General features: G+C 37.8%; 2 protein-coding genes across 5 annotated transcripts in view; both read right to left on the bottom strand.

Moving 5' to 3' along the window:
* Positions 1-4,474: 4,474 nt before the first annotated feature.
* Positions 4,475-19,666, bottom strand: part of LOC308686993 (uncharacterized protein) — a 39,550-nt gene continuing 24,358 nt past the window's right edge. For all 4 annotated transcript variants that reach the window (XM_081359151.1, XM_081359152.1, XM_081359153.1 and 1 more), the window contains 3 exons: positions 16,090-17,258; positions 6,518-6,605; positions 4,475-6,158 (listed from right to left, as the gene is read on the bottom strand). In XM_081359151.1, the coding sequence (XP_081215277.1) occupies positions 4,988-6,158; positions 6,518-6,605; positions 16,090-17,258 (2,428 nt within the window). In that variant the 3' untranslated portion in view covers positions 4,475-4,987. The remainder of the gene's footprint in view (positions 6,159-6,517; positions 6,606-16,089; positions 17,259-19,666) is intronic.
* Positions 17,989-18,726, bottom strand: LOC308685882 (uncharacterized protein; the record flags this gene model as incomplete). Its single annotated transcript, XM_081357992.1, has 1 exon — positions 17,989-18,726. The coding sequence occupies one exon, from the start codon at positions 18,724-18,726 to the stop codon at positions 17,989-17,991; it is 738 nt and encodes a 245-aa protein (XP_081214118.1).

The raw sequence follows: 19,666 nt of genomic DNA, 5'->3' as shown, positions 1-19,666 counted from the left end.
TCAAGTGTAAGGTTAGACTTTTAAACTACACACAAGTTTACTTCATGTGCCTGTCAGTCCCTAGTTCTGTCAGTCGAGTCAAATATGTTATTTGCGATGATGAAATGTGATGAGAGTGTGTGTGTGTGTGTTTTAACCTGCTTGTGAACTCCGAATCTATGATTTCATTTAAGATCTATGAGCAACATTGATGCGTGATGCACTGTCCTTTAACCAGCTTTTGGTCCTGTTTGTCCCAGGTATGTTTTATATTCGGATTTTTCATGTTCTGTGTAAGAATATATTAGTCGAACTGAGTGTTAGCATTATCACATGTGCTATGTGCTCTCACGTGCTCGCACGTGCTGAACTGTGTAACTGCGCCATTTTAGGTGGCTGTTCTTTTCTTTCTGTATTCCATTTTATACAAAAATATACAAAATGATGGTTGCTTAAATTTAGTTCTCTGCATTTATGTGAATTTATGAGAAATGAGAACAGAGAAAGTGATGTACATTTTATTTCTTTAATGTATGTTTTATTTTGAGATTAATTCCACTATACGATCACTAAGTCTGTCTGTTCCAGGCTCAGTAAAGATCTTGAGTAACCATCCACCTGCTCTCCGTGTGATTCCATCCACACACAAACACACACTGTCACATATATAAAAAAAATGACATAACCTTTTTTGCTAAATGTCAGTTTTGATGATCAATAACAGCCATTCTAAAAGTATAAGTAGCCTAAAAGGTATAAGAAGCTATACAATAATAAAGCCAACGATTCAGTCAAACATAAGTCAGCTCTCTAGGCTACAACGTTAAAAGTTAAACAGACTAACGTTAAATAAAGCTATGAAACTTCACTTTGCCCTCAGCTAAAACGTTTTGCCAGGGAACAAATAATACATTAATGAGACAAATAAAATAAATAAATCGCCTGTTGGATATACACAAGACGATTTAAATCTCATGTTATACCCATAGACTGTAAAAGGTTATACCACTAGACTAGAGACATCCGAGCCAACGGCAAGTCAGCAGCACTAGCCGAGAAAAGGCTGTTCTCGGCGGGGTACGAGCGCCGAGCGTCCGATTGCCTGGTTCTCACAACTCCGAAAACGTCAGATCAAATTTTCAAATAGGCGCTATCTTTATAAATAAACCAAAGATTTGAGCTTTAAACAACTACATTCTCGCCTGAAATACTCTTAAAACTACATTTCGTGACACAATTACAGCAGTATTTTTAAATTACGCAGGGTTTCTCATCTGCTATTGACGCTTGCTGGTTGGTGGTGTGAGATGCATTCTGGGATACCTGGCTTGTCAAGTCCGCACAAGTCACCTCTCGATGCATCCTCTGTAAAAGGGGCGGATCAAGAACACATCCGGGGATTCGAACTGGACTTGGCTAGATGTGAACTTTGAATTGGCACAGTACTAGGGCAGCAACTGATGACGTTTCACAAGTCCACAAGAACACAAGTACAGACAAGAACGCATATTGATATCTGGGGCCTCATGTATAAAACTTTGCGTAGATTTCATCCTTAAAGTGTGCGTACGCACATAAGGCAGAATTTGCGTACGCACAAAAGTTTTCAGATTTATAAAACCGTCCGTACGCCAGAACCTGCGCAGAATTCACTTTATAAATCCCAGTCAGCGGAAGATTGTGCGTACATGCGTCTCCTCCCTGAAATAACCATATATGGAGCTTACAATGCCTAGTTTTACTATGCATATCCTCATCTGCATATCATTTGCATATGATTATTCATCCACGTGATAACGTTTAACGGTACAAGACACATTACATTAATGAAAATCATGTATTTGCCTATCCTTGCCTTGTTTTTGAATACATAAATCAAATAGTGTAAAATACATTTAATCTTTTCCACTGGCCAAATAGTATTTTTAATTGATTTATATTTTTAATGGAAACAGATAGGCCTTGGGCATTATTTGCACGAAACTATTTTCTCAGACAATCTGATATTATCATGATAAGCAATTATCTCTGTGGTTAAAACATTTAAACACAGCATGCCAGAGGAAAAGTGTTCAAAAACATCGCGTCCACAACAAATATTTCTATTGATTGAATTTGAATATAAGAAATGTTGTAACTTCTCAGTAATGATTTAATGTTTAAGTGTTCTCCATTGATTTGAATGGCATATTTAATCTAAATGTTTATATCATTTAAAACATAGTTTATATCAGAAGTATTTTATTTATTTAAACTGTTATTTGCATCAGTTTCACTAAACGGCCCAACGCGCTCGCTGGCGCGGACATTTAAGAAGGGATGGATATTTGCTTCAAGTGACAGGTTGGTGAGCGAAATTATATTTGTATTATCTTGAATTTCTTTAGATTTTCTGTCTAAAAGTGATCTTCTGCAAGACACCAGTGCAGAACTATAATGAAATAGAGTCCAAATTTTATTAAAATCAATGAATCCATCAAACTCCATCATTATCATATCATAATGATAATTCAGGTTGATGCAATTTGATTTATTGGGTGATGTAATAGGATAATTTAGAAGTTTTTCATTTTAAATAGTTATTGCTATTTGGGCCAGTTGGTGTCGCCAAAACACATACTCTTCTAAAAGAGTGCGTACGCACGGTCAAGAGCACGGTGCGCACTTATCTACGCCTAGTTTATTTTTTATAAATCCCGATATGTGCGTGGAAAAATGCGTAGGCTACGCATATTTCTATGCCCATTTTGTGCGTACGCAACGTTTATACATCAGGCCCCAGGTCTTGCGATGAAATGAATTGCTTTACGGCACTGCACACATACACTATTTAAACATATGCTAGCCTTCTGTCTATCATACATACCTCAGTGGACATGGCTCCGTGCGTTCGCCGGCTTCTTTGAAAACAAATGCACATGACAGGAGAGAGGATATGGGAGGGGGGAGAGTCGCCGACGAGTTTTGACGACAGTTTTGTCAAATTTCTATTCCGAATCTGTAGGGGGAGCTCTATAGAGAAACCCACGAGCAAAAAGCGAGAAAACAGCGAAGAAATCGGCAAAGCAGCATAATGCTGCTTTAACAGAATTTATATTAGCATCACAACATATAAAAAAAGACATCGAATTAAATAAAGCACCATTTTTAGTGGCATTTCGCTGCAGGCAAAACTGACCTAAATAAAATGTGAAATAAAATTAACCTTGTGGCCTTGCTAACGAGAGTGTGGCACAACAAGAGTTCACAAAAGGCCATATAACTAACAAAATATATGTTAATTCTCTAATTCAATGGTCAAAATATTAGCCAAACCAAATCACAAACACAAAATACTCGAAAACTCTACTTATTTTGCATAATCAAATTAACATACTGAACTGAGACGGAGCAAATATACCCACCCACAACGTGCAGTAGGCTACACATTACAACTGCGTGCAGTCCCCAAACAAACCACATGAGGGCACCACTACAACATCAAATTAACAACCGCTGCTGAAATTTCCCACGTCTAGTACAATTATGTGTATACTTTATAGTAATACAGTGTATACTTTTTTCTTGACTTACCCCGAAAGAATGGACATGACAAAAGTACTCACAATTAATCATTTCTGGACATTGACTCTCAGTCTTTATTCACCTTTTCCTCATGGTTTCTCAATATAATTCATAAAATTATAGAATATAATTGCATAGTTCCAATAGGGGCTTATTGTAACGCAGTGTGACAACATTGAGTAGTGAACCTCTTTATTTATTTTACACTACAAAAATACTTAAGTTTTTAATGAATTAGTCTTTTTTCAAGAGGAGCATTGTTTTTTAATGCATTCATGTTTTTCATTGATTTATTGATTTTTCAATTACAAAATTGTGACACTTTTTATTGTTTATAAATTGTAATGTCCTAATTAAGTAGTTGAGGTCAGGAAGAAAACTGTTAAATTTAGGTATTGTTGAGTAAAATTTGTTTTTTACTTTTGATGGTCTTTTTAACACAATCTGTTGACTAAGTAATTACACTTACACGTCTACTAGCTCTCATTACAGTATTGGTAGAGTATTAGTAGAGTATTTATTAGACTAAGGTTTGGGTTAGTAGAATAAGTTGTCATGTAGTTGCAAAGTTACTTATTTTCAGAGAATGTTCAAAAGGGACCAACAAAATAAAGTTACTGACAATTTACATTTACAGTATGAATATAATATGTTGCCAATACAATAATTACATTCTCTATATATTCTAAATTATAATTATAATGATAAAAACATAAACTTATAACACAATGTTAATGCAATCTCTGATTCAGTTTTTGAAGTGAATAATTTAGACAGATTAAACCAAAATTAATAAAGGGACATTAAAAAAAAAAGATGATGAATTGCCTCAAGCCAGTTTTTATATGCACACAGTTAGAGAACTGCTGAAACTGTGGATTGATCACCAGAACAGACTCTAACCAGATTAACCAGTAAAGCACAAGTCAAAAAAGGTCAATTCATCTCAGATTTATTTGAATAGTTGTTCATTACGATACACAAAGCAGATTTAGATCAGGACATTAGAGAGAAAGAGCACAGAGAACTACATCATACTTTTAAATGATAATCATCACATGCAATTTATCATATAAGTGAAACAAAACACATTACTGTAAGACAGAGATACAAGAGTACGCTGGAGTAATACATGAGAACTAGAGAAGAAGTGATATACCTGAATAAAAGAACGTATTTATAAAATACAATATTTATAGGACATTAGTGATAATGTGGTGAAAGTCGGCATTATATGATTATAAACCTGGTACGTGATAATATCTAAAGTTAAAATAAAGACACAAAATAACAGTGCCAACTTAAATTGTTATAATCATTTGTCATTTTCAATATATTCATATATTCAATAATTTCATCATTAAACTCAACAAACCCCCTTTATTTTCTGTAATGAAACAGCATCTGTTCTGCTTTTTCATCTTGTATTTTCATATTTATTGTATTATTTTTTACCTGTGAAACGATCCATTAAACCCCACACATAACGCAAAGCCCCCTTGTTTTTCCTTTCTTCTCCAGCTTTCCTAAGATCCTCCAGGTTATTTATCCATTCATCTTTTCCCTCTTCCTTCAGTCTGTCAATCAGGAAATCCAGATGTTGAAGAGTGAAAGCGCTGTCGGCTTTTAATGCGATCTTAGACAGACTCATGATGCTGATATAAGCTTCACAGAGCAGGTCGGACTTTTCTTTCTTAATCTTCTCCAGAGCGCTCTTCCAGATTTTTGACTCATTCTCATCTATTCGGTCCTTCAGATTAGAGACACAGGCCTCAAGTCGTCTTCGCTCTATCAGAACATCTAATGTCATCTGAACACTTTTTCTGTTCTTTTCTTCCAGGAGTTTGAAGAACTCATTCATGCTTTCGTCTCCCATTTCCCAGACTGATCTGTCAAGATGCTTGTACCGTTTGTCTCTTTTCTGTTTCTGTCGGTTGTTGAATAAGAAGTGAACAGGTTCATTGTCTTCATCTCTTCTGCAGGGTATTTCTGCTTTCTTAATGGCATTTAGAGCATATGTTGGAGGTCCTCCATCTGACTGTGTGAGTAGAAACACTATGTTATTCTCTATATCTCTACCAAACAGAGACAGAACTGAGTGAAATATGTAAAGCTCTCTTCCAGAGAGACGATTCTCAGACGCCTTCATCACAAAACACACTGCATCAATATAATGAATCCCATCATCCTTATCTGAAAATAATCTGGTCAGATACTCTCTGTCTTTCTCGAATCCTTCAGTGTCTCCGTATCCTGGAGTGTTAATGATGGTCAGAGATGTTGGGTTTTCTTCAACAAACGCCTCATAAACAGTGATCTCGCGTGTCTGGGATTGTGACTGATCTTGATATGTTTCTTCTTCTGTGATTTGATAAAACTCTTGATCCTCAAACTTCACTCCCAGTAAGTAGTTGATCATGGTGTTGATCATGGTGGTTTTCCCAGAGCCGGTTTCTCCCACCATCAGTATGACTTTGTTCTGCTTGTTTCTGTCTCTTCTTCCATATGTCCACTGTCTGACCTTTTTATCAGTCCCATCAAGATATTTTATTACAGTGTTCAGACGATAAAGCGCTGGAGGACCTGGATTCAATAGTGTGGTATCAGGACGTGATCTACACAAGAGAGAATTGATTTAGCATCAACATATTTTTTTCAGCTATTTATCAGTATAATGTTTTTTTTTTTTTTTTCATACACAACTATTATTATTTATTCTCTCTTTTTTTTTTTTGAGTTTTTGACGTTTTTGAGAAGCTTGTAATTTTTCTTTTTTCTTTCTCCCAAGAGAAGCAGCATTACATTATATTGATGTGACTTAATGAACAGTCAAGAGTCTGGATGATTATTGAAGCCGCACCGCTTCAATATACTTTACTCTATATTTTTAAGTTTGTACCAATCTTTTTTCAAATGTATGAAATGAATTTGTTAAGAATGAAAACTGTTTTGTTACATGTATTATGACTCTTACCTGTTGAGATGTGCATGTTGCTCTTTGGTCTGGTCAGACTCTGTGCTTCTCTTCTCTTGGTATTTGTTCGACATAGTAGCAGATGAATCTGTAAGATATACTACATTTTTATATGAGTGCTTCAAAATAAAGGAAATATGACTTAAACAAACTGGTAACCTCAGTATTAATCTTCAGTCTGTAAATTGTTTTGTGCTCCAGAGATGAATGACGCCTCAAATCATGTGTTTGTTGAGATTCTGCATGTTTTCTAAGGTCTTCTCCACATGACATATAATTATTTCTGACAGAACAATCGCTCTCTACTTTAAAATAAATGAATACACAATAAAATCATATCCACATAAAAAGGAGGAAATGTTTTAGGGAATGTCATTAAGTCCACTAAACACAAAAATGCTTTGTTGCACACACACTACCAGGAGTTGGTGTTATTGTTTTCGAAATACTTACTGTATGTTCAATCATTTATTATGACCGCCGCTAGCGAAAGCGGTCATATAGGGATTGTCAAAGTTTTTTTTTTTTTTTTTTTTTTGTCACCTTAGGGACCGTTCGGTATTTATGGAAGGGGCCACCGGAGGAAAATAGGGGAGGGTCATGTCTTTTTATTCTTTGTTGAGGGGAGGGTCATCCAACTTTTTTTTAAGTCTAAGGGGAGGGTCACCCAACTTTTATATTCATGAAAATAGCAACATTTCAAAGTGGCTTGTTTGGTGCTATTTTGTTCCATTTAGCTCCATGGCATGTTGATCTCGCGTTATCAGCCCCCCTTCGATATCAGATGGGTTTGACCCAACAAAAATCACGTTTGCCGCTGTTCGCGCACTTCAGTTCGTGCTTAGAAAAAGTGCATCATGTCAGAACAGAATGCCAAAGAAATGTTTACCCGGCAAAGCTTTAAAGCACAAGCTAATAATGAACTTTTGTGAATGCGAATAAGTGCACAGTGTCCTGTGAGTGTACCTTTACCACTGAATTAACATGTGATGTGAACGTACGTCGAGTTTTACAGTATTGGGACTGAGGCACCAGAACTGCTGATAGAATGTGCGCTAGCGCGATACATTATTTTAGTTTCTATTCTTATTTTGTTTCCACGATGTGTAAGATGTAGGGCTACCACATCTTTAAATTACTATTAGTATTATTTAAGTTAACATTAAATACATAGACCTACACCACAAAAACTAGTTGAGGATAAATTCGTTAAAATTGGGCGATTCCAGTGTTATGGACGTGACATTTGCAGTCAAAACTTGAAATATAAATTCTCAGAAAATGCATTTAATACCAATATGTTGAAACGTCTCAAAGGAGTCAAGACATTAGAAAAATATCAGTCTACAAATGCGTTTTATATTTAATATGAGGGAAATACACATGTGACGTGACAAAAAATCTTTAACTTTTAGGTGGCAAAATATTTGTTAGTAATTCTATAAATTACACTGTGCAAACCAAGATATATACACACCGGATGAATAAAGATCGGCCTCCACAGAACATCAAATATTAGGCTATTTTTATTTTATTTTTCGTGTTCGCATTTATGTGAAAAAATAAAATAAAAACAATGTTACGGGCGTGACAGTTCTCCATTACAGACATGACTGCTCTGCGTCTGAAAGCGACTTTAAAAATATCCCAGAGACCTCAAACAGAAAGCACAAAGCCTTTCTTTAAAGTGAATTTCGATTCTTTATTAATTGTATCTTAATTTTAATCAATGTTTCATCTGTATTTAATAAATAGCCTAAGAAGTAAATATAGTAGAACTGTCTAGGTGATCATGACACGGAGGCGCGGGCGAGTGAACTGGACTCTTGTCTCATAAATGAACCGAAACTCAGCGTAAGGTATGCTATGCTACTTGCCTTACAGACCTGAGAAATATATAGAAAGCTTGAAATGTCTACTTTTAAACAGAACAATTCAAAACGAAGGAAAACAGACTGCTTTCTGCTTTTGAAATGTGCATTTCTCTCTGGCGCGTTCTGAGAAGATCGCGACGCATTGTCAACTTCATTGTCAACTTCATCTTTGCAGTCGACACAGAAAACACTTGTTTATTAATAAACAATTAAAATGTCTCCTTGCTATATCTGCTATATCTGACATATTAGGCTAATAATCATTACTTTTGCCGGTTATTTTGTGACAGCTTTTAGATGCTTTGTTGGCAGCGCCACCCACATGTTGAAGAGTCACACCGCATCAGCACCGAAAACATGATTTTTTTCAAATCTAAAATCAAAAATCTTGATACGAACCGAATCGTGGGTTTGGTCTATCGTTACAGCCCTAGTAAGATGAGAAAGCAAGAGTTTATGGTGTAAAAAAACAAAAAAACAATGGCTATCTGAACATCTTTGCAGAAGTAGGCTAATCAATAAATTATCGGGGAGGGTCATGCCTTTTTTCACAATCATTTTGGAGGGTCATAGAAAAATTTATTGCTGGCGAAGGGAGGGTCATGTCTTTTTTGACAACAGATCTCAAAACTCCTCCGGTGGCCCCTTAAATAAATAACGAACAGTCCCTTACTGAATTTTTCGTCAACGATACCAGGGACACCGAAGCACCGGGGAACATGAAATTTGGTGGGCATGTAGCCCCACTAGACTTCTACGGAAAAATTTCGTTTGGTCCCCGGGGGCCACTCCCCTCCCCCCCCCCGCACTGGGCCCCCACCAACCCAAAAAAATTCAGTTTTTCCTAAATAACTACCTGAACCGTGGCACCGAGGATGAATAAATTTTTATGGTATGTTAGTCTACTAGACTTTTACGGAAAATTTTCGTTTGGTCCCCGGGGGCCACTCTGCGCGCTGGGGCCCCCGTAAATTTTTCGTCAACGATACCAGGGACACCGAAGCACCGAGGAACATGAAATTTGGTGGGCATGTAGCCCCACTAGACTTCTAAGGAAAGATTTCGTTTGGTCCCCGGGGGCCACTCCCCCCCCCCCCCCCCCCCCCCGCGCTGGGCCCCCCCAAACCCAAAAAAATGCAGTTTTTCCTAAATAACTACCTGAACCATGGCACCGAGGATGAAGAAATTTTTATGGTATGTAGGGCCCACTCTTAAGGGCCCACATCAACCTAGCCCATAATCACTCATTTGTGATTTGCGCCCCTCCCATAAAAAATGAACATGCAATATTATTCTGCTTTAATCACCCCTATCTTCAGTGGAGATGTTCAGAACTGCACCATATTTCATGTGTATGATTAACTTGACATCCTCTGGGGGTATCCTCTGCTAAGTTTTGTAGAATTTCATCCATGGGGGGGGGGGGGGGGTATAAAATCAATTCATTTATGTGCACATTTTTTGACTGTACACTCATCGGCCTGTAGATGGTGCTGTTGAGCGAAGGGTTGCTGGTTTAGGATGATACTGTCACACACACACACATGCAGGAATACAAACAAATGCAAGCATGCACACACACTGACATCCACACGCACAGACACACACCCATACACACACATACAAATCCACATGCACAGACACACAAACACACACGCGCACACATACATACACGCACAGACACACACACACACACACACACACACACACACACACACACACACACACACACACACACACACACACACAGACAGACATGCAAATACTTTTACTTTTTTTAGGTATATACATAAACACGCAATACAGCCAAATTACTCCACGTCATTTATTTTTGTGGAAAGCCAGTGCAGGCCTGAGCGGCGGTCATATTTTGTACTGCGATGCGGTACATCTAGTTTTTATTTTTTTAATGGAAATTAAAAGGGGCAGAGTGGAGTTTTATAATAAAATAGGGCGTGGCTTCCTCTCATAGGCAGACAGGCACATGACACGCGTGCCCGATTATTCCCACCAATCTAGTTCAGCGCAAACTCCGAGGCTACAACAAATACTAACCCCTAAACCTACCCTACACCTGACCCTTATGGAATTACTTTTGGGCCAATAATGAACGTAACTTTTCAAGAAACTTATGAAAATATCAGCTGAAACTGAAAAACATATCTTTGAAACTGAAAAAGAATAATTCGCAGGCAATTTTTTTACTTCGTTTTTAATACACGGCATGTTCTGCTAACTGTTTTCTCATCTTTCTATCGCTGATCTGAACTTACAAATGCACTTCCAGAGTTTTCATTTACGCTTCTGAAGTTTTCGTTTACATTCCCTGAGTTTGCGTTCGCCGTTCTGAAACATTTCTCTCGTGGGGGCGGGGCTAGCAGCAGTGTGTTCTCATTGGCTACTGAGTTTTTGATTGACAGCTTCTTCACCTGGAAGTGAAGACGTCAGTGGTGTATTTATGTGTGGATTTGAGCGTCTGTAAGTGCAGCTTTCTATTTCATTTTAGTGATATTAAGTTATGTTTGTTTTTTAATTTTATCTGTATTTACCTGCTGCTACTACTTTGTCGACAGAAGATTTTAGGAGCACAAGAGATATATTCAGTCTATTCAGGTGTAATTGTACATTAAAGTACTTTATTACATGGCTTGGTTGAATTCCAATGTAGAATGCGGTGTGTTATTTCTTGATAACAGACCGCTTCTAAGTATAACAGACCGTTGCCATGAAAAACAGAGCGTTGCTATGGACGCAACAGACTATTTTCTTTAGTGGAAGCAATACAGTCGTTTTTAAATCGATATTTTGTGTCAAATTATTGATTTATTTGGTAGGTAGCCATGTAATAAGTGGGATAATGCAGAGCAAGGCAGTTGTTATAGCGAATACTACCCCTTCAGGCTTCGCGTCGGGGTCCTGATCAGCCTGTTGGGGTGTTATTCGCTATAACAACTGCCTTGCTCTGCATTATCCCTTGTGTATATAATACTTAAAGCTGAACTCGGCAACTCTAGCGAACTCTAGTCACTTCTTCTTCTTCGCTGATTTTCCCTTTTGTTGTCGCATGTTTTCCCCACAAGCTCCCCCTAGAGGGGCGTATATATCACAACATGGTCGTAAAAAACTCACTTGCGGCGGCCTCCTCCTCCTCTCTACCGCTGCTCATGTGCGTTTGTTTTGATCGGAGCAAGCCAACTGTATCGCGTGGAGCTATGTCGACCGAGGTGGGTAATACATCATACACATTATCATAGAACGTGTGTTTATGTCGAATTGCCATAAAGCAATTCGTGTTTCGCGCTCATTCTCGTTCTCACGAGACTTCCAATTTCTATCTTGCCGGGATGGTAGTCCCCAAGTTGCATGGTTGGTTTTCCCCCTGGGAACGCTGGGGAAAGTCACCAATATCAACAGAACAGGTTGTTTATCCACCCCAATAATTTCTAGACAGTTTTATTAAAGGTGCATTAAACAACTTTTCATGTTAAAAATACCCGTTTTCTAACCCATACATGCTTAACCCTCTGGAGTCTGAGCGGTTTTCTGGGCCCTTGAGATGTTCTGACATGCCCTGACATTTGTGCTTTTTTCAGTTGCTTATAAACATATTAATGGCAAAGGTGTAAATTCACTCTATAAAGCACAAACAGGGCTACCATAATATGTGAGCCACGTGTATGTACATGTTTTCATTTTTGAGAGAATAATGTTTATGCGTGGATATTGAAAAAACTAAAAACTAAAATTTCTGAAATAAGGCCACAAAACACATAGTAAATATGTGTCAATAAGACTTTTGACCAATGGATGTCCTCGCCCAGTGTTTTTTCTTCAAAATTATGTGAAAATAGTCTTGCTTTATCGTTCAAATAAAACCATACATTGATTTAAATTGATGTAAAACAGGTTTTGCTTGGAAAGCCAATATGCGAGGGGGCGTGAACGAGGAGTGGTTTACACCTGAATTACCACCCACTCTGCATAATGAGCCATTCACACAGGTGTGAAACTGGCTGAGCCACAATGCAAGGACAAAAGAAATTTAGAAGAAGACTTATATTGACCATTTAAGATTTTGCTTACATCTATCTTGTACATATGTTTTGCTATTTTATTAAAAAGGTTACAATTACAACAATAATTACAATTTCAACAATATTTCAAGTGTACTCTTTCTTTGTAAATTAACATTTTATCTATGTATTCATTACTTTGAATATAGCCAACATTGGAACAGCTAACATCTTAGTTGATGACTTTATTTTTGACAAAAATATTAGGCTATTTTATATATAGAAATTGCTAAACAAAAGCTTATTTGACGAGGCAGTATATTCTACAGTAAAAACTGTACCCAAATATACTAAACAAAATGTTGTCTTTCATATTTCGCCTGACTGTAACGTTGTTTTCATGAAATATTAGGGCATATAAATGTTAATTTGCAGTTTACGTTGCTTATACAAATAGCCTACATTTTATTTCAACATATTTCAGTTGATTTTTACCCATCTCAGTATAGCAATACGGTTTGCTAAAAAAATCATCATTCGTTGACGATAGGCTTTTGACTCGCGATCTTTGCAGTAGGCTAGTGAACGCACCGGATAAATGCACTTTTATTAGGCTATAGGTTTTTTTTTTTTTGGATGGTTTTGTTTAGAAACAGCTTTCTGTAAATATATTTCACATTTTTTAGACATGTGAGGCGAGTAGGCTCATGATTCATGATGATCTCCAGTTCAAGCACCTTATGTTGTGATTGCTAGCCCATGATATTTACTTTAAATCCAGGAAATTTGTTAATGAAAAAATGATTAAAATTAAGATACAATTGATACAAAACGAAATTCGTTTTAAAGAAAGAATTTGTACTTTCTGTTTTGAGGTCTCTGTGAAAGTTTTAGAGCGCTCGCGTCCATAATGGAGAACTGTGGTAAACAGCGCGCATCTATGCCATTCATTCATTCATAAACAGAAACCCGAGAAGGAAAAACTTACTAGTATTCCTCAGCTCGTATTCCTCATTATTCCTCACAGCGCTGTGTTGTAAACAAGTAATGTTCTGAATAAACTTGTGTTTTGGTTTTCTCGAGCTGATACAGGGGGCGTTCACAGGATTGCGCGGATTACCTCAGCCGTTTGCGTTTGAATAGCACGCGCTCTCCGTGGGCGGAGTCACATTACATTTGAATTAGCTCTAATGAGGTCGACTGGAATCGCTCTCTTTTAATACAGATTTCACAAGATGAGAATATTTGTTTTTTATATAAATTACTTCATTAAAAAGAAGAGAATTCAAGGTTCATGCCTGTGTGTCTGAATGCCTGTTTGACTGAGTATTCGCTGAGTTATTGTTCATTTTCGGACGCGTTTCAGAATGGACTACACTGGCAGATAGAAGGCAGAACTCGCATCACGTTTATTTTTCTTTATTTGGCAAAAAGCACAACACTTTGTTTTTATTGTGAGTATACACAAAAATAATACACATTTAACAGAATCGATTGATGTATGAAACTTGCTTGTAATATCAAAGTCCACAGAGCAAAATTAATTTCTTTTGAACTGAACTGAAAAAAAGCGAGCTGGTATCGCCGGCGATACCACCGACCTCAGGGGGTTAAACAATTGCCTGATGGGCTGAATGAGCCCTTCTCTGATCACTGAGATTGTCTCTATAATCCTGTAAAGTAAAATAAATAAGAGGGATTCGGGCCGGAATTTGCGCGTTCACGGGAAGCTCACCTGGCTATGCCTGGCAGGTTTGTGTATTCGCCGGCATTCTCCGTAGAAGATGGATTGTAAGAGACCTGCTTATAGTTAATTTCAAACACCAACGCAAACTCCACGTAAGATAAAAAAAAGAAAACTTTTGTCCGTGAGCGTGCACACCTCTGGTTGCAGTTTCGCTTGCCGCCAGAGGGGGCATAGTTCTGCAAAAACTCAGAGACTTGTTTAAAGCTAGGTTTCCTGTTCAGAAACACTTTTTTTTATACTGGGTGAAACGGTCCTTCCATCCTGAGAGTAGTCAATACATTATGTGTTCAGAAAAAGGAATGAAAACAATCAGACCTCTGTAGCAGCTGCAGGATAGGAAAAACTCTGACCAATCACTGCCACTCGGTCCGAGTGTAAAGAACCAATCAGATGCCTTCATGTCTCCTGCCCGCGCCCCACTGCGTGCGCTCATCACATGTCACCGTTCCCAGAAATATTCAGCTCAAAGCACCTGCATATGCAGTCAGCGAAGGCAAACAAGGCAAAAACTACTTCCTCGGACCCTGCCCGCACTCTTGAACGACCTCCTCTGCTTCGCCCTCAACCCCGGACCTGTCCTCGAACCAACGATGCGGTACTTGTCTCCGGACTCGGACGTTAGTCTTCATTAGAGTCAACAATGCTTTCATTATGGAAACTCTTACATGCAAAACACCGTATATGTTATGAATCTTACACGAAATTCACCTTCATCACAGTGTAACTGATGGTAATGGAAAAACGTGTATCATTGCAACCTGTTTTTAGCTTTGCCTTATAAATATAGCTCGTTACCTATAAATATAGCTCGTTACCGAATCAAACTTTACCAGTATCGATATGCTAGCTTGATAGTGAGTACTAAAAGAAATCTTATTTGTTTATATTCATAGTGATAAAGTTAGGTATTTTATTGTGATTCTCATGTGATTCTGACATGATGTCACTGCGCTCCGTCCTCTCCACTCGTCTCAGGTAATAAATGCGTCTTCCAGCTGAGCCTGGCGTTTGGCGTCGCGCGTTCATGTGTTTTGGGGGCGTGGCTTTGGAAGGAGCTCAGAAGGGAGGGGGTGGAGTGAATGGAAATAATGAGCTATGTTTATTGCAGATTAAAAGGTCTATAGTCACTCTATTTTTATACTCTCTTTTTCAGAGTACTTACATTTTAATTATGTATTGGTATATAAAGACAGTTTAAACAAATTTGGAATGTTTTTTTTTTTTTAGAAAAATCCTACCTACCCTAGCTTTAATGCACCTTTAAGTTAAAAAAGTTACCAAGTTCTGCTTTAAAATATTGTATAGTGTCCAATGTTTTCTGAGAATATTTGTTTATTCCTGATGATTCTTTTGCATGTCAGGCTCTGATTAGGTTGAGCTGTTACAATTTAAAGAGAATACTAGCAAACGTGTGTGATATATTAGGCCGTCAAGAAAGTCAAACTTCAACCAGGTAATCAAGGTTGGCAACCATGGCCATCACACTACTCATTGCAAACATATGCATTTACACCATCAAAATTAATGATCACTTAAATAAGAGGAATTTAAACAATATGAAAATTACAGTATTTGCAGTATACAGTATTTGACTGTTTGAGCAGGAAGCTCATTGGCCACTGGTGCATCGGCAACCAATCAGCTGTGCCATGCAGATGACGACATGATTGCTACCAATAAGTTAAAGACCTATCAGCCTGAACCATTCAGAGTTTCATGCCAGAACTGTGTAATTATAAACCTGTTAAATGATAATATCTAAAGTTAAAATAAAGACAGTGCCAACTTAAATTGTTATAATCATGTCATTTTCAACATATTCATATATTCAATAATTTCATCATTAAACTCAACAAACCCTCTTTATTTTCTGTAATGAAATAGCATCTGTTCTGCTTTTTCATCTTGTATTTTCATGTTTGTTGTATTATTTTTTACCTGTGAAACGGCTCAAAAAACCCATCACATAACGCAAAGCCCCCTTGTTTTTCCTTTCTTCTCCAGCTTTCCTAAGATCCTCCAGGTTATTTATCCATTCATCTTTTCCCTCCTCCTTCAGTCTGGGAATCAGGAAATCCAGATGTTGAAGAGTGAAAGCGCTGTCGGCTTTTAATGCGATCTTAGACAGACTCATGATGCTGATATAAGCTTCACAGAGCAGGTCGGACTTTTCTTTCTTAATCTTCTCCAGAGCGCTCTTCCAGATTTTTGACTCATTCAGATCTATTCGGTCCTTCAGATTAGAGACACAGGCCTCAAGTCGTCTTCGCTCTTTCAGAACATCTAATGTCATCTGAACACTTTTTCTGTTCTCTTCTTTCAGGAGTGTGAAGAACTCATTCATGCTTTCGTCTCCCATTTCCCATGATGATCTCAAAACTCGATTATTCCGTTTGTCTCTTTTCTCTTTCTGTCGGTTGTTGAATAAGAAGTGAACAGGTTCATTGTCTTCATCTCTTCTGCAGGGTATTTCTGCTGTGTTAATGGAATTGAGAGCATATGTTGGAGGTCCTCCATCTGACTGTGTGAGTAGAAACACTATGTTATTCTCTATATCTCTACCAAACAGAGACAGAACTGAGTGAAATATGTAATGCTCTTTTCCAGAGAGACGATTCTGAGACGCCTTCATCACAAAACACACTGCATCAATATAATGAATCCCATCATCCTTATCAGAAAATAATCTGGTCAGATACTCAGCAATCTCTCTGTCTTTCTCGAATCCTTCAGTGTTTCCGTATCCTGGAGTGTTAATGATGGTCAGAGATGTTTTTTTTTTTTTTGCAAACGCCTCATAAACAGTGATCTCACGCGTCTGGGATTGTGACTGATCTTGATATGTTTCTTCTTTTGTGATTTGATAAAACTCTTGATCCTCAAACTTCACTCCCAGTAAGCAGTTGATCATGGTGTTGATCATGGTGGTTTTCCCAGCGCCGGTTTCTCCCACCATCAGGATGACTTTGTTCTTCTTTCTTCTGTCTCTTCTTCCATATGTCCACTGTCTGACCTTTCTGTCTGTCCCACAAATGTATTTTCTTTCTGTGTTCAGACGATAAAGTGCTGGAGGACCTGGACTCAATAGTGTGGCATCAGGACGTGATCTACACAAGAGAGAATTGATTTAGCATCAACATTATTTAAATCAGCTATTTATTACTATATTTTCTGGTTTGCAGTGACTTTATAACTGTTAGTGGAGTTTATTAATTATTTTAAATTAATTTCCATACACTGATTATTATTTTTCATTCTTTTTAGAGTTTTAAAGTTTTTGAGAAGCTTGTAACTTTTTTCTTCCAAGACAAGCAGCTTTATATTATATTGATGTGACTTAAAGGTATAATATAATATTATGATATTAATATAAATTACGTAATATTTGCGCTATCCTCAGTTTCCGCTTGTAGAAACCATAGATTACATAGATTCCTCATTAGTGGCCGTTTCAACGGACCACTATACGTAAACCGCTAACGAGGTTCTATGTATGTACTGTATATCTATGATACAATATCTCACACGCCGCTGTTGTGTCATTCAGTCATCACGGTTCGCGATTATTGATTGCGAGACTTGATCTGTCGACAGAGACTCCGCTCTCGCATGTGTTTTAATAGACAGGTAAGCTAATATATATTAGCAAATATATATTTAAACGTGTAAAACTGAGCAGTTTAACTCTCCAAATCTTTTGACAAATAGTCACGTATCAGTAACAGGCTAAAGCATTACATTTCACGAATCCTAGCAGTTAATTCATTATGATGACACCAAATAGTGTGATCAAACGTTCAGGTGATACAAAAACTAATTAATTCGCGGATATATAATTTATATGATTTGTGAATTCAAGACCTGGCAAAGCTCTGTATGTGTTTTCCTCATCTGCGCAATGGCTTTGAGTACAGGGGATTGGACCTTTTCTGGATCATCTACTCTTCCCTGTCTCATCCGGTGAATCTCTCTGGAATCTTTCACGATGAAGGCGATGTCAGCTATGACTAAGATTCCACTCAACACTCCTGAAGCTGCGGCTACTGCTCGCCCGACACCGGCAGACTGAACAGCGATTCTGCCGAAACTTGCCAACATTCCAAGAGTCACGAACTCTGTGACGCCTGCTACTGTGGTTCTGCCTATTCTCCATGACATTTGCACATTATCAAGAGTTGAGATACGCACAAAATCACTGAACCTTGTAATTTTTCTCAGTAACTTTCTCAGTTTTCTGAGTGACTTAAGAATCGGTTCACTTGCTTTTTTGTAGTCTTGCTGAATTCTTTCAAACCTCTCATGGAGTGATTTTTGTTTGACTGTATTGGTAATGTTGGATGCAGCACCTGTTACACCACCTGCAACTCCAACACCAATCCCAACTCCTGCTACAATCAGAGACGCTCCAAATGTGACCGGTGCCAAACATGCACCAACTAATGCAGTGATTCTTCCAGCTGCCCCGATCACTGCACCTGACAGACTGCCCACAGTGCATTTACGGTGTATCTCCTCTAGTGAATCTGTTGCTGTTTTCCACTCACTAACTACAGTCTTAAAGTCATTATAGTGCATGTCGTAAGCCTCATTAAAGGTCTAATATGTAACAATTTTGTAATAAAATATCGAAAATAACTTGCACAGTGTGATATATTTCCTCCAGTTGTGTACTTACAATATCTCAAATGTCTCCAAAGATTTTTTATTTCAGAGAAATTCAGATTTTAAATAACTGGCCGTCCCGGAAAAGAAATGTCGCCTCTTAGTGACGCAATGTCCGCTCTATTCTTTTTTTCCGGTGTGGACCATGTGATCAGAGCCCGTCTACATTCATTCTCTGATGTGATGTTCCACCACACCGGAATATCACATGGTCAAATGCGGAAGTGGTGGTTATAGCGTTATCCATACTGTATGGTTATAGCTGTTATGGATTACGATTACTCTTTGGCGAGTATTGAAGTGGCAACAAAGCGAAAGCGTCCATATTCGGATACACGCAGACTGTGTGACAAACGGAGGAATAAAACCGGATAAAAATCGGCGTTTTCGAGATGGAGAGAGCTGCGCGACAATCTTGGACTTGACAGACAGAGACTCTGCTCTCGCGAGTGTATTGATAGACAGGTAAGCAAATCAATTATTTTTTATTGTACCAGTAACATAATAGTTACAGTAAACATGATTTTAATCCTCTGAAGTCGGCAAACGCGCGGGCGCGTTTTGCTGGATTTTCTCCACATTGTAGCACTATAAACTTAAATTACTCCGTCATTTATGGTCATACAGAAAAAACAAATATAAAAAAAGAATATGTGATATTTCTATTTTTGTATGTGTCCACTTACAATCAAATCAAAACAATGTGCTTTTTGAAAAATAAAGAAAATAAACAGGGTGTGCGTTCTGCTTCTCCGTCGCGGTGAACTTTTTTTTCTTGGGCACGTCTATAAACTATAAACTGAAACAAAACTCAGCGAATACTTGTCACACATTTATGAGCCATATACCTTTA

The sequence above is a fragment of the Scardinius erythrophthalmus genome (genome assembly GCF_964197995.2).
Source record: "Scardinius erythrophthalmus genome assembly, chromosome: 2".
Classification (NCBI taxonomy): Eukaryota; Metazoa; Chordata; class Actinopteri; order Cypriniformes; family Leuciscidae; genus Scardinius; species Scardinius erythrophthalmus.
The sequence above is the reverse complement of the archived record's forward strand: the minus strand, read 5'-3'. Positions and strand labels throughout refer to the sequence as shown.